Below are 25,304 nucleotides of genomic sequence, written 5' to 3' on the forward strand. Positions count from 1 at the left end.
GAAACATACTAAAAAAGTATTGGTGCATTTATCAAAAATTCAAATTTAACGAGGCATCCTGTATTTTTATTTGCTGAATCTGGCAACCTTAGGGCTCCCATCATCTGAAAGACCCCTGCCCCAGAAAGCACCCACCCCTAAGAGAGCAGATTCGTTTATATAACCTAGTCTTTACATAACCAAGTTCACTCAAAGAAACAGTTAACACGTGCAGCGAGCAAGCTCGCCAGCAAGACGCTGCCATCCAACCGCTAGCAATGGCAGGGAAGACACTCGGGTCCCTTATGCAAAAGACCGATAAGGAGTAGAGGACAAAATGGGGGGTCCAGACGGCTGGGTTGTAAAAGGAGAACATTAAATATCACAAGGGTGGAGGATGGTAGAAAGGAGGTCGGCAGATCTGGGGGGAGGGGTACCCACTAACAACCCCTGCCTCTTGACACCCGTTCAAGGCATTCCTGCCGGCCCGCAGACGGGCCTGTGGTGGTTGCCCCGCGTCCGCGAGCAGCCGCTGGATAAGGCAAGGCTAGGACAAGCCAGACCTCCACCGATTATTCACATCCAAGCAAAGCTTGCCTCAGAAAGGGGTTATTTAAATGGGTTGGTGTTCCAGTTTTCTCAAACAAAAAGACTTGTGTTGTTTTCCCAAAGACACTGACTGGTTTGGTTTCGCACGACTGGCTGCTGACGGCCCCCTGGCGTTCCAGGGAGGCCGCTGGGGCCGCACGCACCTTTGCAGTGAACCGCGATCGCCCCGTCCGTGTTCTCGCAGATGTTCAGGAACCTCCGCACGATGTTGTCGCTAGGCGTGCTGCCGTCTATGAAGAAGAGGTCGTAGTGCTCGAAGCCCGCGTCCGTGAAGCGCTTCGCCTCATAAATCTTTTTGTTCAGCCTCACGACTGCCGTCACGTTATGCTTTTTGAAATAAGGAAAGTAGGCTTCAGGGGCGTGAAGAGGATAGCCTGAAGGGAAAACGGAGCTGTGAGCAAAAGGCATGCGTTCCGCCTGACACACCCGGGAACACGACAAACGCTTCACGATCAAGTGTATGAATCTCACCAGGGCTCAGGAGGAACGGGCCTTTCCTGAGAGTAAGAGGTGGAAGCACAGTCCTAAAGCCGCAGTCTGAAGAGCTGTAAACACACACACACACACACACACACACACACACACACACACACACCACACTCACCCCACAGAAGGGTTTGAAAAAAAAACCTCTGAGTATTGGAAATTGCTCATGAAAAGCTGAAACCTCGACCCAGAGGATTCAAGTCCCAGGGACTTACACTCCTCCCAAGCCAAAACAAAGGCATTTCGGGGACACTCAAAGGTCAGAGGTGCCCAGGAGGCTGCTGGCATGATTCTTTGTGCCTTTCTTTCCACTTGACAAATATTTGTCAACTACAGTCAAAGACTTTTGCCAGGTAATTCGTTTAGATGTACAGTACAATCCCCCACAAAAGAGATGAACAATTACTGAGCACCTACCATGTATAAGTCACCATTGTATATCATTTCCTGTAATTCTCAAAACAGCCTGTTAAAGTAAGAATGGTAAACCCCATTTAACAGATGGAGAAACTAAACAAATTGAGTAATTTTTTTGTAGACATTCTCACTTGGGGCAGGGTGGGGGGGCACAGGGGGTCGGCCCCTAAACCGCCTTCCGCTTCCAGTGGATCCATCATTGTGTGAGTATTCCCCGGAGCTACAGAGTCCGCTGGGTTACAGACCTGTGACCTAGACTTGGCCAGTCAACTGAGGTGACTGCCGGGGTGGGGTGGGGGTAGGGGGTTGCTCTGGCCACTGCAGACCTGGCCAACAGCCCCAGGGATTCACAGGGGACTAATTTCTCAGTACCCCGATGGCCGCATCTGTAACGTATGCAGGGTTCACTGACTCAGGGCATACTGGGTGAGACAGTCTCATTCAGTACCCATTCATGATGGTGGCCCCCGAGTGTATGGGCGGCAGAAGCCCAGAAAGTTAACCAGCAATTTCCGCACTGTGCACTTGGCCGTATTTCCTACTGCCTCAGACTCTGCATATGCTGGTTATTTCCTATTTTCTCTCAGCAGCAAGCCAACCCTCCCATGCTGGAGCCGGGGTCTGCAGAGGACCTTTGTGGCTGGCTTGCATTATCAGTTCAACACACAGGAGGCCCAAAGCACGAATGGAGTGACCAGAGGTCAGAAGAAGGAGAAGGGGCTTCTGGGTGGGGGCCAGCAAGGCCTCAGCTACAGGTGACAGGAGCACCCAGAGCTTCTGGCTCAGCATGGCACTCCCAGTACCAATCTGCCCCACAGCTACCTGGTCTCCGCTCCTTAGTCCCCAGATGCACAGACTAGTTGGGTAGTTGGGTGGCATTCCCTTCAGGGCTCCCAATACCAGTCGGGCTCCCCTTCCAAGCCCCCTGATTCTGGTGACCTCACTTTCTACCTTTCTAAAGGCAGGAGCTCTTTCCTCCATAATATCCTGGATTCTTCAGTGTTGCCCTTTTCCTTTTTAGCCTCCTCTGTAACAAACCCCTTGTATTAAATTCCCTCTGTTTGAAATGGTGTGGTTTCTATTTCCTTGCCTGGACCCTACTGAGACACTATCTCCCTTGGATCCTGTTCCTTTTCTGGGCCTCATTCTCTAGTCTTCCCCTGTGGGCTGTGAGATCCCCAGCATCATTCCAATCAATGCCATTTTGGTTTATTTTACCAGAGTTGGTTCTGCTGCCTGCAACCAGGAGCCCTAACTGGTATACTTGGCCAAGGTCACACAATGGATGGAGACAGAATTGGAAGGCAGATCAAACTACTCCATGGCCCAGATACACAATTCTCATGGGCCATGCTGCTTCTAGGCAAATAGGTAATACAGAGCTTATTTTCAATCTTCTGTGTAGAAACAATAACTTACACACACACATTTAGAGAAAATGGATGCAGTTTTCTACTTGGAAAAAACAAGTCTGTTCTCCTACTTAACTCAAATTATTTTCCAGCTAAAGATTTACAGCCTAAAGGAGAAAAGAGCTGTGGTTGGTGATGTAGGAAACAAAGGCAAGAAGGAAATGTAGATAAAATTCAGTTTCCTTATAACCTGCAGCCCACTGACAAATACTTGAGACTGGCCAAGTAAGACATTCCTCCAGGAACTCCCAACTGTCTTAATGCTTTGCTAGAGGAGAAAACAACCTGAGGTAGACAATAGCTAGGCCTCCAGCATCCTATAAGTCTTTAACATACGAAAATCCTCTTGGAAACTTCCTTTCTCTTTACCTCCCCTAATTCCAAAGTATCTGATCAATTGCTCCTCACCATCCCGGGGCAGATCTTTCTGCCCACAGGTCCTGTTCCCCAGGTTATAGTAAAAATACCTCTTTGAACTGGAAACATTTCAAGAATTCCTTCTTTGCTGGTGGCTTATGGACCCCACTTCAAACCACATCAGCTGGCATAAGGAAATGAGCTTTTCTATCGTGTAAGAATGGGAAGGAGAGGGCTCATAAACACACAGAAGTCTTCCCCTGGTGTGGCTGATGAGCACTTCTGACCCTAGGTTCCTAGCATACCTGGCACCTCTGGGATGGCACCTGTCACCAGATGTGCTAATGGTTGGTTTGGTGTCTGTCCCCTCTCTTCCTCCACTAAGAGGAGGAGGAAGAAGTTTCTTCTTGTATATTAATCTCTCTCAGGAATAAATATACCTAAACCAACCATTAAGAGAAACTATGTGTTTATCTGGATTAAAAAAAACTGGACAGTTATTCAAATATAGCAATAGGACACTGGAATAATAACAATAATGATAATAATCATAACTAACATTTACTAAGCATTACTATATGCCCAGCACTAAATGAAGTGCCTCATATGGATCATCTCATTAAACCTTGCAATTACCCAGTTATTGTTGCCCAGAAAAGTAAACTAGCCCAGGTACACACAGCTAGTAAGAGATAGAGGAAGCATTTGGATCCTGGCATTCAGATTCCGGGTCCTGCGCTGGGGCCCATTTCAAGGAAGATCCAACCTGACTCTGTTAGGTCTCCAAACAGTGGAACGTTATATGAACATTAGGGGCTATGCTTCCTACAGTTGGTGAGCAGGTTTATTTAAAATCCTCAAAACTGTTCCAAGTGATTATAACTAACGACGATGACAATCTCCTATGACCTCTGGATAACTGTTTGCAGGCATTATCAATGCATTTGGGACTGGTTTTAGCAGCGTGCAGAGCAAGACAGAGCATTCATCAGCCCTTTCCTCCAGTCGGCCACTAGATGGCGCCCTGGCATCAGTAAAGCACCGGCAGAGCCCAAGAGCCGACCAAACAAGGAATTTCAGAGCGGGGTGATTTAAAATTCCTCTCTTCCTTGACCTTCATTTAAAGTTAGAACCCTGAAGAACAGCAGTCAAATGACTAGTCCACCCAGTCATTGTTAAACGTATAATTCTGCGGAGCCTCGGTGGCTCAATCCGTTAAGCATCTGCCCTCGGCTCAGGTCCTGGGATGGAATTCCCAGGATGGGCTCCCTGCTTAAGGGAGAGTCGGCTTCTGCCACCACCCTTTTGCCCCTCCCCTCCACAACCCCCATCTCCCCACAGCTCTTTCTCTCTCTCTCTCAAATAAATTTAAAAGAAAATTTTTTTTAAGCTAAAACGTCAAAGTGGGCAGGTAAATGTAGGAAGCAATAAAATACGTTTACTTAGACTCATTAATGAGAAAAATGTAATTAGAATATCTGTTAGTAAGCACCTATTATGTGCCTGACACTGTGCAAGACACTTCATCTAGTATCTCTGATCGTCACTAGATGCCTGGCTTGTACATCCTATTTCCCCTGTTTGACATACAAGGAAACTGATGCTCAGTGAAGTTGCAGAGCTCTGGGAAGTTCATGCAACCAGTAAGGGGCACAGTCAGGTTCCACTGCCCAAGCCCTGCACACCTGCTTCTCTAACTATATGACCAAGCTGAACGGGCTTCAGATTGTTGCCAGTCCCTGCCTCAGGCTGTCTTTCTCTGTGTGTGTGGTGTGTGTGTTTCTTTTTTTCAGTTATTTTTTTTTTTTTTTTTTTTAGTTTTGATATTTTATTTTATTTTATGTTATTTTATTTTTTTATTTCCAGCATAACAGTATTTCTTTTTAGAGAGGAGAAGGACGTTGCCACCTGAGAGTTTGGGGTATAGTTGGGAAAACCGGAGATCCAAAATGTGTTTCATTCTACTGCTTTATTATTCATGTATCAATTCAAATTTATTAAACCAAAAAAAGTTAGAGCCCTTCTCTTCCCCACCACCAAAAGAAGGGGACAAAGATGACTGTAACAAACTCTTATTCTTTGTTGACACAACACACACTTAAGACTCCTACAACACATTCTGCCCCGATCCTAGGATTTTAAGGCTTCTTTGGCTACATCCTAGCAACAGTTATTTGAGTGTTAATTTCTGTAAAATCTACCTTTTCTATTAACAAACCCTAACATGACTTTCAGCCTCCTCAAGAAACACAGTTTCTCAATTAAAAAAAAAAAAAAAGAAAGAAAGAAATAACAACAAAAACAAAACAAAACAGAACAAAAAACAGCATCGAGATTTCACTGTAATTGGATCAAGTCTATTAATTCCATCACAAAATTGTTTCAGACCTTTTTTCCCTCAACGTAAGAGGGCACAATAGATGCATAGGTGGAAAAAAAAGATGCCCATAGAGCAGCATCTTAGGTGTTTATTTCTAGATTATATAATTACAGGTGACTTTTTCTCCATATTGCTTAAATTTTCTATAGTGAACATATACTTCCTCTGCAGTAAGATGAAAAAGAACACCGAATTTGGAATCAAAGAAACCTGTGTTTGAACCCACATGCTGCCACTTTCTGGTTGTGTAAATCTGGGAAAGCGAGGTAACTCCTCTGATTCTCTACCTTCTCTTCCAAAAAATAACTCCTACCTCCCCTCAAGGGTGGTTCTGATTCTTAGAGAGATGATACATGTGCAAAAGTCTTATCAGTCCCATTCCTGACATATAAGCAAATGTAGCTATAACTATTTCCCAACATTATAATATGCAACCAAAAGGAATTTTTAAAGATTTTTGACAATTTGACTCTTAATCTTACAAAACAAACTGAGGGTTGCTGGGGGGAGGGGGGTTGGGAGAAGGGGGGGTGGGTTTATGGACATTGGGGAGGGTATGTTCTTTGGTGAGTGCTGTGAAGTGTGTAAACCTGGCGATTCTCAGACCTGTACCCCTGGGGATAAAAATACATGTTTATAAAAAAATTAAAAATTAAAAAAAAAAAGATTTTTGACAATTAAAAGGCACAATCTTCTGGTTATAAAAAAAAAAAACAAGACACATGGATGTAATATACAGCCAAAGGAATATAGTCACTAATAATGTAACAACTGTGCATTTTGACAGATGATAACTAGACTGAATCTGGGGACCATGTCCTAATGGAGAAAAATATCCGATCACTATATTGTACACCGAAAACTAATACAATACTGTAGGTCAGCTGCTCTTCCAAAAAAAAAAAAAAAAAAAGAACTGTCACACAAAATATTCACAGTCTTTTATCTACTGATCTGACTACTTAAGAATTTAGAGGGAAAAGGAGAGATACAAAGAAATGTATGAACATTTGCCAACCATGAAAAGTGAAAAACTGTAAACAGTGTAGATCTCATTCAAAAAGTAACAGCATTATGGCACATTACTGAATAATATACAAAGCAGTCATAGAAAAGTATAATGAAAATCAACATTTACTACCATGGAAAGAAGTCTGTGATATGTTAAGTGAAAAAAGCTGATATAAGATAGTAATCATTGGGCGCCTGGGTGGCTCTGCGGGTTAAATGGCTAACTCTTGATTTTGGCTCAGGTCATGATCTCAAGATCATAAGATCGAGCCCTGCGTGGGGCTGCGTGTACAGCAGGGAGCCTGCCTGAGATTCTCTCTCTCCCTCTTCATCTGCCCCTCCCCTCGTTCACATACACTCTCTCTCTCTAAAATACAAAATTTTCCTTAAAAAAGTAATCACAATGCTATGCTTATAAAGAAAGAAAGGTTATTTTTTTAAGTGTGTATGTGTGTGTATATTCACTGGAAGAGGAAAAAAATGTGTGCATGCAAATACAGAGAAGCAGGTGAAAAGAAAATTAAAACCCCCATAATCACACCACCAACTCTTAGCCCTAGAAAACTTGGGTAGAATTATAGGTCACCCTTATGTAGTTTTTATTAATTCATCTGCATTTTATTTTTTTAATATAAGCATGTATTAGCTCTCTAAAAAGGTTTTAAATGATTCTATAAGTTACACTTCTCACCTTCTCTTGAAAGAAAATGTTATAAATCACAGGAATCCTAAATGGCAAAATTCTTCCAACTTCATGACACAAACGCCCACCAACAAAGCCACGACTGAAACTAAACACCTTCTAAGATTTTCTGGGTCTGAGTCAGATCATTTTGCACAGAAGGCCAAAGGTAAATCAAATCAATTCTGTCTTTAAAGACCAAGTGCCAGAAAGCAGTTTCCTTAGGCACTTAACATGTTACTCATGACAACCCAATGTGACAGAGGTTAATCAATGTCTGGAATAAAATAAATTCATTAGCAGACTCATGAATGAGAAGATGTAATTCTGGCTTCAGTACACAGGCCTTCTACTTGGTAGCTTAACTCTCTAGACTTGCATCACCCATCACAGGGAATCCATGATTCAGAGTTCCCTGGAAGATACATCGTAGGCATGAAATAAGCAGCATATCTGTGGGAGCTCAAATAAATCAGCAAATCTGGATGCATGATTCACAATATACAATGGAACTATATTTTAGAATTAATCCTTAGGAAGATAATGGTGATAAAAGGAGAATAAATCTAAAGTTGGGATTTCAGATTATGTTCCCTAAAAGACTAATGTCCCAAATCTATGACCAGATAAAGAGCAACAAAAAAAAAAAGGGGGGGGGAGCTATTATGTTCATAGGTGAAATTTTTAAATTTTATGTACTCTTCCCATAAGTTGTTCTTAAACCTTTGGTGCCTATCATTACTTGTCTTCTAGGAATATTGGTAGATTGAAAAAAAATAGAAAATATTAATGGGAAAACTCACATAGCTGATTTTATTTCACTGTTTTGCTTTTTTTGTCTTCCTGAATATGTATGCCCCTGGCTATACATATAGCAGTGAGTAATTTAATTACTGGGAGCTAGAAAGTTGTTCTCATTGTCATAATGGAAATAAACAGATCAGTGTACTGGCAATGTTTAGGAGCCCAGCTCTGGGATGAAGAACCAGTTCCCCTTATTACTCTGGGCAAACTCCCTACTCATAAGCCTCAGTTTCTCCCTCTGCAAAATGGAGATACATGTACCTGTATCTCATAGAGGTGTGTATTAAATGAGACAATGTGTTGCTCAGATAGCAACTAGCGCATAGCAACTGCTCAATAAATGACGCCTATTATCATCACCCTTGTTATTGTTCTACATGATGTTCCCCAAAGAATACCTTAATGTAGCACTCTACCACCAAATAAATCTCAGAACCACTGAGAGAATTCAACAATCTATTTACTAGTTTGACCAGCTTGCTTCTCAGATTGTTCTTTGGTAACTGGGTCAGGTAAAGTGCCTATTTATGGCAATTTTAAAATTTTCTAGTTTTATTTATTTATTTATTTTTAGGGGTGTGTGTGTGTGTGTTTGTTTGTTTGTTTGTTTGTTTAATTTTACTCATGAGAGACAGAGAGAGGGAGAGGCAGAGGCAGAAGCAGGGAGCCCAATGCGGGACATGATCCCAGAATCCTGGGATCACGACCTGAGCTGAAGGCAGACACTTAACCAACTGAGCCACCCAGGTGCCCCCCAAATTTTCTAGTTCTAAAACAGGATTATAAATCCACCTACTAAACTGTAATATTTAACACACTAATTACTACAGCTCAATTTTTTTAATAAATAAATATTCTTTGGGGAATAGTATCAAAAGAAAGGATTATCTGAGGAAATTAAGAAATTGAACTGAAATAAATTTTTGGATGGCAAAGTAAAGAACAAACCTACCATTTTCAATTTTGCTTTTTGGATGTGGTCCACTAAATGCTAAAAATTTTCCTGGAACAATCCAGTTGAAGTCACCATTTTCAACTCGCTGGTAGAAATTTGTGAGAAAAGAGAAGAAAAATATTTTATAATTCTTACACAATTTAGGAAACCCTTACAAATAAAACTGCTTTTCATTCTATTAGTACTATTGGACATTCATGAAGGCAACGTTAAACAACTTAAAATAAAAACATGCATCTGATTCTCAAAGTGATATTTCAATCCTCTTTAGAAAAAGCTTTATTACCTAGACTGTTTGAAAAGTTTATAAAACCTTAAAGTGGCGGTACTTTGCTTAAAATAATTTTGTCTCCCGGCTATCCTGCAATGAAATGAAATAAAAACAAACATTGCTTATCCTCACAATAAATAAAGGGAGAGAAGATAAAAGGAAGTATCAGCACTTTCCATGAACATGGTAAACATATTTTAAAGAATGAAAAAAAATTATAAATATCAGGGTCATAATGAACACACTTCCTTTTTTCTGTTTTTTTTTTTTTTTTAAGGTCGCTACAGTTGTCAATGCTAATATTTCAACTGGGAAACAGAAGGAGGCAGGAGTGAAGAACAGAGGATCATCAGACCCTCGAGGTATACCACAAACAAGTCCACCACGGTCTCTGGCAGGGGCTACAAACTCAAACAGCTACACAGGCCAGGTGAGAGACATAAGTAAAGGCCGGTGGATCCTCAGCTCCGGCTAAAGAGTCGCCCTGCAGAAAAGGCTAACTGAAGGTGGCTGACCTGCTGAATGGGTTTTTATGTGAATCTCTCTATACCTCATGTTGACTATTTTAAGTTAAGTTTTTAAATAAAATGAAACCAAATGAAATACACCTGTGGGCCAACTTCGATCACCAGTTGTCAACCTCTGGTCTACATTCTCTATAGGATCCTCAGAAAAGGCTTGGAGACCAGGGAAGGGGCCCAGAATCCTCCCACTGCTCCATGATCTCCTCCATTTCCTTCTCTTCCTGATGTGCCTCTAAACCCATAGAACACTGGGGCAGGGCTGAAGACACCCAAGGTTTGCAGGGAAGTGGGGAACATCTGTGCAATGCCTTGTAAAACCTATGCATCACTTCTTCACATGAGCCTTCTTTAGCCCACCCACAACCCTCACCCCCATCCCACCACCAGGCCAGCTTCTAGTCTCCCATCTCCACCCTCCAGGCTCTCTAGCACTGCACAGATACCTCCACAGGCTGGGAAAGCAGTTCTCTTTACTGGGCCAAGACTATCCATTAGAAAAGCTTTCTCCTCCACCGCCACATGGCAAACACTTCAACGGCAAGACTAGGTACCAAATACAGTCCTCATTCTACTGTAAGAACTTCTGAGTATTTGTTAGATTAACTGGAGTAACACCATGACGGACACTGAAGCCTCTACTTTAATTACTTATGCTACTACTACCATTTCTAATTTTCATGAAAATCAAAACTTAGCTGTACAGTTTCTATGTTTAAAATGAGATGTTTCTTTTCAGTCATAAGAAGTTATAAATGAAACTTTAGTGACACTTTATAAATGTCTGAATTGCATTCATCTTAACTGTAATAAATGTAATATCTGCATAATACCAGAAATAAAATCTCAGAGCTACTGAGTGTTATGATTCCATATACCAAATTGTATCTCGGGCAAAACTATCTATTCATAACAATTTGAATAAAGAATCTAATATATAACTCTCTATGGTAATTAAACTTTTTCTTATTTAAAGAAAGCAGTCTCTAATGACCCAATACCCCTCCTTAAGTAATTAATATACTTAAAACACTATTTAAAAATTCCAAAATAAAGGTATGTTCTAATCACCAAAAGGCTAAAGGCAATTCTTTATGAACAGTAAAAGAAAACTGGTTTCTAATGTTCACTGTTTCTGTATCCTTGACCACAAAGTAAGCCTAGACAAATATATTGTGCTACATCCATTTATTTGGATTATAGAAGTTTGGTTAAACAGTAACCTTTTATAATCAATCATATGGAGAAAGACAGTGGACTTACTAAGCTACATCACTCACAAAACCAAAAGGTTTTGTAGGCAAATCTGCCTACCCAAAAAGGTAAACATTAGATAATATTGGACTACATTCAGTAGCTTGGATAAGGTTGATGGGGTAAACAATGAGATTTGGGTCTTAGATCCAAATCTGAAAAAAAACAAGAAAGTCACAGATTTCAACTGACTAATATAAGCTTACTTCGGTAAGCTTCCCAAATTAATATTTGTGCCTTCTCTCACAGTGAATTATACAAATGTCAATATTTATCAATAATAAAATAGTTAAGAGGACACAAATTGGTTTTCTAATTAAATACACACACACACTCTTCAAAGAAATCTAGGTCAGACAGGAACTGAAAGTACTTTCCAACCCTACCATATTTTACAAACATCTCAGCAAGGATGAGGCAAGAAGCCTCCTGCCTACCAAGGACTATGTAGGAAAACTGCACCTGTTCTTACTATAAGAAAATAAAATAAAAATAAAAGTCTGAATTCCTGAAACATATATATAAGTGTCAATATTCACTTTACTATGGATTCTTCAGCCTACAAAAGAGCAGTCGTACAACCAGATTTCTTTGAAATATCTAACTCTAGTGCTGCATTTAAAATAAAATTTTAGGGAAAAAAATCAAGTTTTCTTGCAAAGTAAATAAGTATTAAAACTGGAAAAATAACAAAGTAAACATAATTTGACTTGAAAACATAAATTTTTATAACATTTAAGAAATATATCTATGCTGGTAAGGCATGTCTCTGTTGTTACGGTCACAAATATATTTTTCAGTCCCAATACTGAAAATCACCTGGCATTTTACCATTGTAATAAACAGACAATAAAAGAGGAAAGACAGACCCTGAGGTCAACAATTACAGGATTGATTCCCTTTATCAACAGATATGCTTTCTAGGGCAACACGGACAAACAGTATTTAAGCACAATTCAACATTCCTTAAAACATTTGCTGAGCCTTTGTCTCAAAGACTATAACTTGGTGTCACACACAAAATAATAAAAAGTATTTTCTCTGTGCTCTTAAGGAGCCTGAAAGCAAGTGGGAGTGACAAAGAACAGTAATAATAACAGATGCAAATACATAGATAGCTCTGACTGTGTGCCAGGCTCTACTCTGTTATAGGCAACTCATTTCATGCACCAGCCCTATGAGGTGGGTGCTGTTAGCTCTACCTTGTACCCATTGCTATGGACGGAATGTTTGTGTCCCCTCAAAACTCATCTGTCAAAACCTAATCCCAGTATGATAATATTTGGAAGTGGGGCCTTTGGGGGGCAATGAGATCATAAGGATGGCGTCCTCAGGAATGGGATAGGCATCCTTATAGAAGAGAACCCAGAGAGCGCCTCTGCCTTTCTACCATGAGAAGACACACAGAGAATGAAGCCACAGAAGGAGGCCACCAGACACCGCATCTGCTGGTGCCCTGACCTTGGATTTGCCAGCTTCCAGAACTGTGAGAAATAACTGTTGTTTAATCCACCCGGTCTATGGTACTTTTGTTACACAAGCCAAGACTAAGATACCAATTTAAAAAAAAAAAAAAAAAAAAGTTGCATTACACTTTGAAAAGAGCTATAATAGAAGCATATAAGAGGTGTAATGATGGTACAAAACTATTTGAAAAATCAAAAAGGCAGAACTACAAAGTCTCCCTTTATTTGTTAAAAGGTACCTTCCTTATATTTCCCTAACTTCTGAAACAATAAAATAGTGTTGGTATAGTTGTATTACATAAATGCAAATATACTGCAGTAATTGGCATTTTATGTTCTCAAAGCAAAGTAAATATTTGAGTTATTTGGTTTAAATTAAAATGCCATGCCATCTGGCTTTAGATAATTAAACTCTAGATTATTAATTTAGATTCGCTTTGAGAGAGACAGTGTGGTGGAGGGAAAGAGGAGGGCCCTATGTGGATGACTGTTTCACCTCTGCTCACTCCAGCTGGGGTGGGGAGACATGTGTGGGAGAAACCCCTTAGGAGACTGCCCAGCAGCCCAGGCCAGTGATGCCTCTGCTGATGCAGACGCTGGCAGCAGGAACCCAGGGCACGTTTACAGGGACCACTGCTCAAGTTATGGCAATTTGAGGCCACAGGCACATATACGATTGTTGAAACTTGGAAGCAGGTGCCCTCACTCACAGCGAGCATGTTCAACAACAAACCAGAGCCCTAGGGAAGGGCAGCATTTCAGGTGGGCGAAGGAAGAGAACGTGCTTGCAAAGGAGACTTGAGAAAGATGGCCTGAGATGCAAGGAAGAGAAAAGTGGGGGATGGAACCTTAGAAGTTAGGGAAGGAAAGGGGGTGTCCGGAATTAGAGAGTGGCCACAGAACAAATCAAGTAGGAAGAAAATCAAACACGACCATCTGGTTTGCTGACTCTTCTATGGGCAAGGAAGTTTCATGAGACTCACAAAGGTAAAAACTAGACCATCATCCACTGACTGACTAATAACAGAGTCAAGGCTGCTCTCTTAAGAAGCTTGGACAGAAACCAAACAGCAATTAAAGAGGAAGGAAAAACCATGGGAAATTCTTAGGACAAGGTAGACCTCAAAACATTTTATAGAGTTAACCAACATGATCTTTGAACCAGGAATGGGCATAGTGGATCAGTAGGTGGGGCAATACTGGGTCCCTCTACATTAGTAGCTGCAGTGTCCAGGAAGGCGTTCTGCTCCCTTGAACTTGGAGCCTTTGAGTGGTATAATCAGTACTGCAGGATAGCTTCAGGAGATGCTTCTAAAAGCTCAGTTGTCAAATCCCTGTGGGAGGCATACTTCCAAGGTGCCTCCAGGTGGTGAGGACGTGCTCACCTACCTCCATTCTGGAGCTTGCTCAACTCCAGTCCTGTGGCAGGAATTCATGAGAAATAACAAGGGTGGAAACTGCCATGTTTCTAGTTCAGTAACCCATGAAGAAGAGGGCAGACCAAGCAAGCAACACCCATATTACACTCTAGTTTGGTAGACAAACTTTAATCCAAAGCAAAGCCTTGAAACATACCTCGGGTGTTCAACAGCAGTAACTCCTACTGGTGACCTGAGGTGGTGCATAGAGCAATGGGAGACCTAAGCTTCCTGCGTGAGGTATATACAGAAGGCTGACCTGAGGAGTCTATACCACCCAGTTTGACAATTTACTTATTAACTGCAGTGAAGGATGACATAGTCAAGCCGGGGACAGTCTCTGCTCATATATTAACCTAAACTGATGTTACAGAGATAGCCTAGTTGAAGACTATAATACCTAGCAATCTGTGTGGCACATAACAGGTTTAAAAAAAAACAAAAACAAAAAAACTCACTCTTGGGTGCCTGGGTACCTCAGTTCATTAAGCACCTGCCTTCAGCTCAGGTCATGATCTCATGGTTCTGGGATCGAGCCCCCCATCGGACTCCCTGCTCAGCGGGGAGCCTGCTTCTCCCCACGACTGCCCCTCCGCCCTCACTCGTACCCTCTTTCTCTCTCAAATAAATAAATAAAATCTTTAAAAACAAAAAAGAAAACAAAAACTCACTCCTGAAGCATAGATTGGCTGGTAAAGAAAGAAAGAAACATCATTTGAAGATGTTGTCTGCCATAGTCAGTACCTTCTTCCCCAGGAGTGGTACTACAAAATCAGAATGCATTCTTCATCAATAAGTCATGGTCACTTTCCACTGAAAAGGAGTTACCTCTAACAGATTATATCAAAGATCCTGGAAGGTGCTATACTTCTGTTTTCAGTATTCATTTAATCACTTATTTATTCTTTCATTCTACAAACATTTAATGAGTGCCCACTATAAGTATACTACACTACTGAGTACTTATTCATACGAAGATGAATAAAACATAGTTCCTGACCTCAAGGAGCCAGAGGGCAGAGAAGACACAGATGTGTAAACAGCATCAAGCAACACTGTGCGAGAAGTGCTCCCAAAGAGCTGGGAATGACTTAGACACATCTACGTAAATATGGTGGGCAGGAAAGGAGGGATGGTGGGCACGATGGGGAACCAGAGTGTGAAATGCTGCAGTCTGGGAAACTACGTGGTGTTGGGTCTGGGAAGGGAAGGAAAAAGGGCAAGAGTGGAGGGGAAGGAAAATCCCATGTCAAGAGGGCCTTTGGGACCGTATGAAGGAGTTTGCATTTCCTCCACAATTTCAGTTAGTGTGGAGCCCAGAGAGGACCCAATGCAGGAGACTGATATAATCAGACTCAATTTCTAAGACACTGACAGTAATATGGAAGAGACCCAAGAGTCAAGACCCACTCCCAGACATCCAGAATTGACCAACACTTTCTCATAAACAGTTCCCACGTGGGCTTGTTGTGATGTGGCTAAGATTATGTGAAGTCACCTTCTAGAATAGCAGTGCTCTTTTCCCAGAAGAACACCCAGTAGGTGGATAGCCAATAATAATGACTTATTAATTACTAGACTATTTCAGGAGCAAAATTTCCCACATTCAGTCTGCCATGGACAAAAGAGAAATTCTGTGTAGATAACTCATCTGATAAGCATGAAGATGGGGCTTGTGACAAAGGTCAGACATGATAACTTCTGCAAGAATATATGGATTCCAAGAGAGCAGATGATAAGAACAACGGGTCTAATCCCACACATGAAAAGATGATACTGTAGGGACCCTCTTGAGGAAAAGAGAAAAGAAAGAAAGTATTAGACCTAGCAAATATACTGAGAAAACAGGAGGTACTTAATAAACATCTGTTCAATAAACAAACTGAAAAGTTATCAATTGAGGCCATAAAGAGTGTAATACAGCTTCCTGACCCTCACATAACAAAGGTTGATCTGTACATCATTATTTCTGTTGGACAAAGCTTTCCACCCAGTGAAACACGATGGATTTGCCTGGGCAGGGACCAGGGCAGCCAGAGGCCCCAGGCCAGTCATCGACAGCTGTGAGCTATAATCACAGGGTGCTGAGCAAATATTATCCTTTTCCACGTGCGCCTTGATGAGAGAAACAAGAGAAGGCCCCGTACTGTGTCTCCACACTCAAGCAGGCAGTAACCCGTCGGTCCGGCACCCGGCCTGCGGTAACCAGGGGCAACTCTAACCGCACCCATCAAGTAACCACTGGTAAAGTGGCCCCGGGTTGGCAGCTTGTGAAAGCAAAGTGTCAAGTCAATAATTCTGGGAACTATCCTCACACTGACAATGCTACTTCACAGAAAGCACTTTTTTTTTCTTTTCTCAAAAAAGGAATGATTCACATGGGGGGAAAAAAGATAGTGGAAGATATAAAATAAGTCCAAGCATGACGTAACTTCTTCATTTTTGAAGCAGGCATTACGTAAACTTGAAACTCCATCTAATCCCCAAGAGTATTTAAGGCAACTTCTTGCAATTACATGGGCCAAATTCTGGATGGGGTAATAAATGAGGACGCATCTCCACATGCTGCCCCTAAAGCTTGTTTCTTTGCCCCTCTCTGCTCCTCCCCTCTCCCGGGGACAGGATGCTGCTCTGGGAGTCTGTGTGTGGCCAACACAGAGACATCATCAAAGACGGCAGACTTCCAGTCAATAGTATAAAGCCCCTCAGAGACATCCAAATAACAAACAAAAGACACAACTTCAAGCTCTCTTTGAGGAATAATACTTAAAATAATGCCTAAGAGCAGCACCATTCATTTTCGGCAAGGTAAGGATAGTTCCCCCAAAAAGAGTTTAAAAAAGTCTGACAGAAGGCGGACTCTGTGTATGGATGCTACTGCAGGACCTCAAAAGCAGAATATTATCCTACACGAGCAATTGCCATATAGAGTTATGTGAGGAGCTGTACCCTCACATACAGCTCCTCACATACCAACAGAAACATAATTTCAATATTCAAGCTCTTTCATCTTCACTGCTGTTCCCATGGGCCAAAGGTCTATTTCCACTTTTCAAGTAAACCCATGAATGGCCATGTTTCACAGGAGTGACTGCTCTCTCAGTTCTTTGAAAATACCTTGAGATAGGGGGCGACTGGGTGACTCAGTTGGTTAAGCAACTGCCTTCAGCTCAGGTCATGATCCTAGAGTCCCAGGATCGAGTCCCTCATGGGGATCCCTGCTCCATGGGGAACCTGCTTCTCCCTCTGACCCTCCCTTCATCATGCTCTCTCATTCTCTCTCTCAAATAAATAAACAAAATCTTTAAAAAAAAAAAAAGAAAAAGAAAATACCTGGAGAAACCTGTTGGAAGAGTATGATTGTTTGGACACTGATTCTTAGGGCAAGTTTTGGGGCTATCTTCTTGCAGTTACTTTATGGGACCTTCGTGGCATAGCTGTCAGAATCACATCTATTTGATCAGCCCCAAGGTAAAGAATGCACAGTTCAACGGCGTGGTAAAGAACCTGAGAGACCACATTTTGGAAGATACTTTTGTTCATCAATAATTAATGGGCCATTCTGCAAGTCCCATGAAAATAGAGCCAAGAGTCTGAGATATCTTAACCAAACCCCTCTAAATATGGCAGGGTTTTAACTCTTATGTGAATAATTAGATCACCTAAAGCAAGACCATATAACTTGTTCTATTTATCCCAGGCTTCATGTCATTCTGAGGGACTCCAATAGTTCATGGTCAAGACCGTCCCCACAGAATCTGCCTCTAGGTACATGTAGCTACTGAGCACTTGAAATGTGACTAGTCCAGGGGCACCTGGTGGCTTTGCTGGTTAAGCTTCTAACTAATGATCTCATCTCAGTCTTGATTTCAGGGTCATGAGTTCAAGCCCCACACTGGGCTCTATACTGGGTGTGGAGCCTACTTTAAAAAAAAAAAAAAAAGTGACTAGTCCAAACTGAGATGTGCCATAGAGCAAACTACATGCTGAGATTTGAAGGCTTAGTTCAAAAATAAAAATGTAAAATACTTCATTAATAATTTTTATACTGATTACATGTTGAAATTATATTTTGGGAATATTGGATTAAATATAATATATTAAAATTAATTTTATCATTTCTTTTTACTTTTTCTAAATGTGGCTACCCTTATGTTTAAAGTATCTATAATTCTCATTATATTTCTATTGGACAGCACTGCTCTAGACCCATGAATCACAGGAGGAAAATGGATATAACCCTTTGCAGAATGGCTGGAGATTTACCTGTAGACTTCATAAAGTGAGTATTTCTTATGTTCTGCTGATCTTGTCATTAGCAACGTTTGGCATTCTTATCATAAAACTGCCCTTCAGTCTCACACAGAGATGCAGTCTCATTAATATAGGCTTCTTCTTGAGCCAAATTATATATTAAATGTAGTTCCGTCAAGAAGTGTCTTGGAAAAAGTTCATCCTGAACGTTCCCCACTAATCCAAGACTTACAGTCTCCTAATTCGCTGTCAATGATAAAACTTTACTTTGAAAACCACAATGTCTCCATTGGAATACCGACTTTGTTGGAAAACACAAAATATATGTGTCTCTAGCTATCCCACAAGTTCACCCATTGTCCAAACTCACTAAGGCAGGTGAGAGAAGAGCGAGCAAAATTATGACAAGTATCAGGCCCACAGACTGTCGGGAACAGAGTTCCTTTATTTATTCATTAAGTAGCATTTATGACATGCTCCCTCCCCAAAAAGCATACTTCTCTTTGTGATTTTCTTTTCCTGGGCTTTATGATAGAATGGATATATCATTCTCAGAAAGGAAGTAATTTGACAGAAAACTTTTCAAATGTTCACCAACTGCCTCCTGCCTCCCATTATTATCTGGGTGGTGGTTGTTGTTGTTACGGTTGTTTGTTTACTCAGGCGAGGGTGTGACCACATTCTTAACAGACTTTTTTTTTTTAAGTTGGCCAGTTGGTTGGTTTACAAGAATTAAACTCTACTGTCTCAGGTTTTTCAACAGCTTTTCCAACTACCTCTCAACATCCACATTAAGGTTTTAAAAAAGATGAAGGAATAAGTAAAATGCCAACTAATTTTTTCTTTTTATTGTGGTATTGTTCCTTCCTCCTCCTCTTGAGTGTCCACCCCAGTATCTCCTTTAATGGAAATGGACTTCGCATTTTGCCATATCATTTTCTCCATGCTCATATACATGGAGTATGAAACATCTAATTTGGAAGTCCACTTTAAGAAAAGAATACAGGGGCACCTGGGTGGCTCAGTTGGTTGGATGACTGCCTTCGGCTCAGGTCATGATCCTGGAGTCCCAGGATCGAGTCCCATATCAGGCTCCCAGCTCCATGGGGAGTCTGCTTCTCCCTCTGACTTTCTCCTCGCTCATGTTCTCACTCACTGTCTCTCTCTTAAATAAATAAATAAAATCTTTAAAAAAAAAAAAAAAGAAAGAAAAGAAAAGAATACAAAATTATGAATACAAAATTAGGTATAGGACCTTAAAAAATGCCCACACAAGTGTGGGGGGGGGGTCCTCTAAAATTTCAGTTTTATTAGCGTCACAGGAAATCAGCTCTGCTAATATAATACAGATATACATATATGGGTTAAATGGGATCTCATTACTGTTAATTAAAAGAGGGGATTATATTATGAGCACTTATCGGTATCTTTTCTTCTAAACAATGTATTATAGAAATCATTCCAAGACAAGTCGTACAGCTCAAATTCACTTTTTCACATCAGCACATAACATTCCATGGTGTGTATGAACTATAAATCATTCAATCTTCCCTTATGAGTGCACAGTCTCTGTTTCTAGCTGTGGGTGGGGGTGGGGTTTGATGGGGGGATTCTTTTGCTGCTACTAAAAATGCCATGACAACCATGCTTTTATGGTAAAAAAAAAAATTCAAGATTTTTAATAAATTGTACTACCATTTATTAATTTGAGGAGAAATAGCAGTTTTATGATATTAAACCTTTCTATCCAAGTATTCAGTATGTATTTTTCCACTTAGTCATGTCCTATCCACAAGGAATTTGCAATCCAGTAAGAAAAATAAAAACAAGACACAGGAAACATGGAAAGTACAAATTGTAACCCATGAAACTGAAGGGAGAAAATACTCAAGAGAGTAATGCTCTGTCTGTAGATGTGACCCACACAAAACAGAGGAGAGGAAATGCTAGAGGGGATGGGCATGTGGCAGAAAGGAAGCTCAGCCAGGACACGGGGACACTCGGGGAGCAGTGAGCACGCAGCTCTGTGGGGCTGGCATGCAAACGGCGCCCGGTAAGCAAACAGGAGACAAGGCTCTCGAGGTGGGCTGGAGCCCATCCATGCTAAGAATGCCAGCACAGGGGAGTTCACCCCCATTTCTGCAGAGCAATGCAGTCTGGGGCCAAGAATGATGAGAGTTCTGTTCTAAGATCACTCAAGTCACGCGGGTGAAAGACAGACCAACAGGAGAAGAAGGACCCGTGCTCGTTAGAGAGTGCTTCTCATAGTCCACAAGAGAGGGCACCACACCTGAGCCAGAGGGAAGGAAGGGAGAACAGAGAGCACAGGGAAGATGAAACACACACCAGGAATTCAAATACTGGTTCGATTTGGGAGGGAAAGAGGAGCATTCCTGTTCTTGAGCCTGGGTGAACTGCAGGATAGGTGGTACCATTAATACAGACGAATGAAGCAGAAGACCATAGTGGAGTGAAAGATGGTCAGTTTCTTCTCAGACTGGTTAAGTTTAACTTGTAAACAGGATATCCAAACAGAGATCCTGAACTAGAGTGCAAAGGGGGAAGAGCTGCCCTCTCTCACTAAGAGTAGTGATACATTTCACAAGTCGTCTGGAGAACCCCAACAGGTGAGTTCACCTCCATAGAATGTTGGGCCTACTTGAATTCTACAGGCTTCTCATCTTCCAGAAAAGCTGTTTCTTCAACATCTCCTTATACAGCAACCTAGCTGGGACAGCCCTTGCCTAAACTCTGCATCACTGAACAGGCAAGACAATATTCAAAACCACCGTGATGCAATGGGGAAAAAACTTCAGCCAATTCGTAGAACTAGGTAAATTCAGCCATATTTAAAAATTAAATTTATGCAGTCAAAAAATATTACAATATAACAAAAATACTACAAGTAAAGTTTTGTTTTAAACAGAATCTGAATTTTTAAAATAACAGTAACTCAGTTTCTCTATCAAACTATATTTTGAAATTATTTTTTCTTATAAATTAAATGTGCAAAGTAATTGTTAACGGAAGTTTAGTGAAAGGACATTATAGATAATAGTCCTTTTCCCAAACTAAACATTTTCCCAAACTAAAATTCTGGTATTCCTGGTTCAAAGGCAATAACCAAAGCTGAAAGGACAAAACTGACAGCTATAGAAAACTCCCAGAATGCTTCTAGTGTAGAAGCCACGCAATTGGCAATACCTGAGTGTTGGGGCCAGGGAGGGAACGGGGCGGGGGAGTGGAGCACAGGAGATTTTAATTAAATGAAATTATATCTTGTAAAAAATTAAAATGTACAAACCTCATAATGTTCATACTCATCCACATCAAATGTCTCAAAGTCAAAAAATCCATGTTGTAATCCCTAGAAGTAGAATTTGAATTAGTTTTTCCACACCAAATTGGTAAGTCCTCTAGTCATTCCTAGAATTCCTACTCACAAATGATTCTTACTAATCTGAAGTTTGAAAAGCTTGAAACCTTTCATTTAAAATGCATATCTAGAAATCACCTTCTAACATTGGTATTGAGACTTTCTCACAAGTGGGACTTAACACTTAGAAAAGCATGAATATTTGTCCTGCAAAATATATCTAGAGTCCTTATTTACATTAGTTTTGTATATAGTAAATTAATTATGTATATAAAATGGAACATATTAGCAAACCTAGAGTTAAAACCTATTGGGAACCAGGTAATTAATTCATATCAAACAATGATAGGATATATAACAGTAACTTTTCAGATAGGAAAAGAAAAATCAATTATTCTTGGGAGGTTTTGTTTTCCTTTGATCATTAATGAGATACTTAGCAAAAAGGGCATTTTTACTTCATAGGCCCTTCTTTGTTCCTAAAACTTCTCGAGAGCATTTGTTTTATGGTCATAGTTACTGACAGAATAAAAGTGTACTTGTCTGCTCTTACAATTTAGAGGAAGAGCTGGTACTTTTTAACAACACAAAGAACACATTCATTACTCTTTTTTATAACTAATGATTTAGAACTTTTAAAAACTATCTAGCTTGCTCAGATACAATATTTTGAAGAGGACAGTCTTTTATTTTATAAATCATGAAGCTGTACAGAGTGTAATAGAATACAAAACCACTGTTACTTTTAAAAGTTACATATTCGAACCATTAAAAATTGAAGAAACTATGAAGCCAAGCTCCAGGACATCTATCTTCAAAAATATGTTCGAGACCAGCATTTTCTAAATGCAGAACACAGGGTGCTTGGGTGGCTCAGTGGGTTAAGCCCCTGCCTTCAGCTCAGGTCATGATCTCAGAGTCCTGGGATCGAGCCCCTCATCGGGCTGTCTGCTCAGCAGGGAGCCTGCTTCCCCCTCTCTCTCTGCCTACCTCTCTGCCTACTTGTGATCTCTGTCTGTCAAATAAATAAATAAAATATTTTTTTTTAAAAATGCAGAACACAAATCACCTGCAAAAGAAGCACCTCAGTAATTTAGATTTAAAATATAGAGTCCTAAACCCCATATCCCAGGACTATTAAATGTGATTCTCTGGGGGTAGGATCAACATGCTAATATGCCTTCTAGGTGATTCTTATAAATGATAGATCCTGACACTGCTGAGTTAGTCAACCCCTACTATTATAAGCCAAGCAAGTTATTTCAATTATCTCACCTTTAAATACAGCAACTTAGTAGATCCATCTGTACCATTCCCGGGAAAGAAGTGAGAAAAACAGAGCCAGGACTATAACCTTCCTTCCTTATTTCTTCATCGGAAGTGTGTGTTTGCTTATGTTTCTGTGTGTAGTTCACACCCAGGTAAAACCATGCTTATGATGATGCCAATGCAACAAAATCAGAAAGATATGCTTCCAAACAAGGCAAAAATGCAGCCATACTCTGTCTACACTCTTAGGAATATGGTCCTCACTGCCATGCAACTGCCCACAACACAGGGCTTTATGTAAGTGTGGAGGGGGATAATGTGTCTCAGTTGCTTAAGGAAATGTTGAATATCTGTCAGATCTTCTAAAATCTCATCTACGTTTGGGTAAAAAAAAGCCCCAGCTCTTGATGAAACAACAAATTTACAGAAGACCTTATCCATGAACAAAGTCACACCTTTCCTCTCTAACAGGAAGGATGTCATAAATTTCTATACCCAGTTACCAAGTTACCATAATAGGCGGGGATATTCCAATGTGAACTCTTTCTGAACTTCATACATTTATTAAAAAAAACAGCCTGTACCAGGTGGCAGAGTAGGCAAAATAATAACAACAACAATAACAATAAATAAATTACATTCCCCCCCCACCTCGGGCTAACTTTTTTAATCCTATAGTTGTGGATTACATATTGAATTATCTCTCCATACATGTTCTTAACTTGTGCTACTAGAAGTCTAGGATGGAGACACTACTTATGGCGGGGGGGCTACAGTATGCTGACAGTCTTTAAATGGAAAGAAAAATACTTGAAACTATCTTAAACTTTCAGAGTTTAAATTCATTTTTAAATGAAATATCTAAGTCAAAAACAAACATACATAACAGTAGCATACCGATCATACGAATTTTCTCAATTTAAAATGTAACAAAATCAGTCTTACATCAGAAAAGAAACTAGAACAAGAATCATTCTCCTGGTGTATCTATAGTCCATAATGACCCTTGCCCACGGGCTATGCAACATGTACATTCCTGAGTGATACATCATGGCTATATGTTCAAGATGGAATGATGTACTTTGAAACTTCATTAGAATTTCACACTATAGGGGCACCTGGGTGGCTCAGTGAGTTAAGTGTCTGCCTTCGGCTCAGGTCATGATCCCAGGGTCCTAGGATGGAGGTCTGCATGGGCTCCCTGCTCAGTAGGGAGTCTGCTTCTCACTCTGACCCTCTCCCTGCTCATGCTCTCTCTCTCTCAAATAAATAAATAAAATCTTTAAAAAATATTTTTAAAAAGAACTTCACAGGATAGCATGCATGACTTCTCAGTAAATCAATGCTTCTAGAACATGTTCTAAAAGTTCTCAAAAATATTTTGGATTCACTTCTCCATCATACATATGAATAACTAATCTATGCCTCCAAACTACAAAGTGCATCAAATACCCCAGAGTGTCAAACACAGACTGCCCGGCCCCACTCCCATAATTTATGGTTCCGTCAGTCTCGGAGGACGGCTGAGAATTTGCATCTCTAGCGAGCCCCACATTTTGACAAACCGTTGATTTATAAGATGCCCTGATGGGATGTTAGAAAGCTCCAAATTGATAAAGAAATGTGAGTTAGAATTAGCCCTGCTAATAGCTCCCTGTAGCCCTAAGAATGGCTTAACCTCCCTGGGGTTGTTTCCTCATCTATAATAATGAGATAATAATATCTGGCCTACTTACTACTGTAACAATATCCAGGTAGGAAACCAACATGGAAATGTTCCCCTCCACACTAACAGAGGTGTGCAGTGGCTTCCTCTCTCTCCCACACCAAGTGCTGGCTTCATAAGGAAGCTGACCCAGTGACAAAGCAATGTCACAGGCACAGAGACAGACACAAGTCATACAATTGCCGGGGAAGAGAAATAATTTAAATAAGGAAGGGAAACCCCCTCTAATTCAATCAGGAGTTACAGAGTTACCCCAGACACCCTTCAATTTGCCCGATGGTCTGTATTTTACACATCAATCATTCCATCAAGAAGTGGAAAGCCTTTTGCTAACTGCCTGTCTTCTCTCCAGTGACAAGCAAGGATACTGACATTATTCCTTTTTCATATTTTGAAACATCTGCACCAACTATAGAAAGGAGAATTATTATTACCTTTCTGATTCCCTGCAAACAGTCGAGGATGGTGAGATTATAAGTGCAATTTCCAAAGGAAGCATCCCTATAAACACACACAAAAAAGAAACGACACTAAAAATGTACATTCAGAATATTCAAATAATAACAAAAGTCAACTGAAGACTGCTTGTTTGGTTTCACAGCTTTCATTAATTTAATTAATGGTAAATTAATGTAACACATCAGATCCTACTAGTTA

At 40.6% G+C, this 25,304-nt stretch overlaps 1 protein-coding gene across 5 annotated transcripts in view; it reads right to left on the reverse strand.

Annotated features, from left to right (window-relative positions):
- The window catches only part of CDC14A (cell division cycle 14A), a 172,660-nt gene that overhangs the window by 64,063 nt on the left and 83,293 nt on the right, over positions 1–25,304 (reverse strand). For all 5 annotated transcript variants that reach the window (XR_004289707.1, XR_004289706.1, XR_004289705.1 and 2 more), the window contains 4 exons: positions 25,082–25,148; positions 21,581–21,643; positions 9,090–9,177; positions 732–962 (listed from right to left, as the gene is read on the reverse strand). Coding sequence is in view for 1 of the 5 variants with exons in the window: in XM_032360600.1 (XP_032216491.1) it covers positions 732–962; positions 9,090–9,177; positions 21,581–21,643; positions 25,082–25,148 (449 nt within the window). In the remaining 4 variants the exon portion in view is untranslated. The remainder of the gene's footprint in view (positions 1–731; positions 963–9,089; positions 9,178–21,580; positions 21,644–25,081; positions 25,149–25,304) is intronic.

This window comes from Mustela erminea, chromosome 10, assembly GCF_009829155.1.
Source record: "Mustela erminea isolate mMusErm1 chromosome 10, mMusErm1.Pri, whole genome shotgun sequence".
In the NCBI taxonomy this organism is placed as follows: Eukaryota; Metazoa; Chordata; class Mammalia; order Carnivora; family Mustelidae; genus Mustela; species Mustela erminea.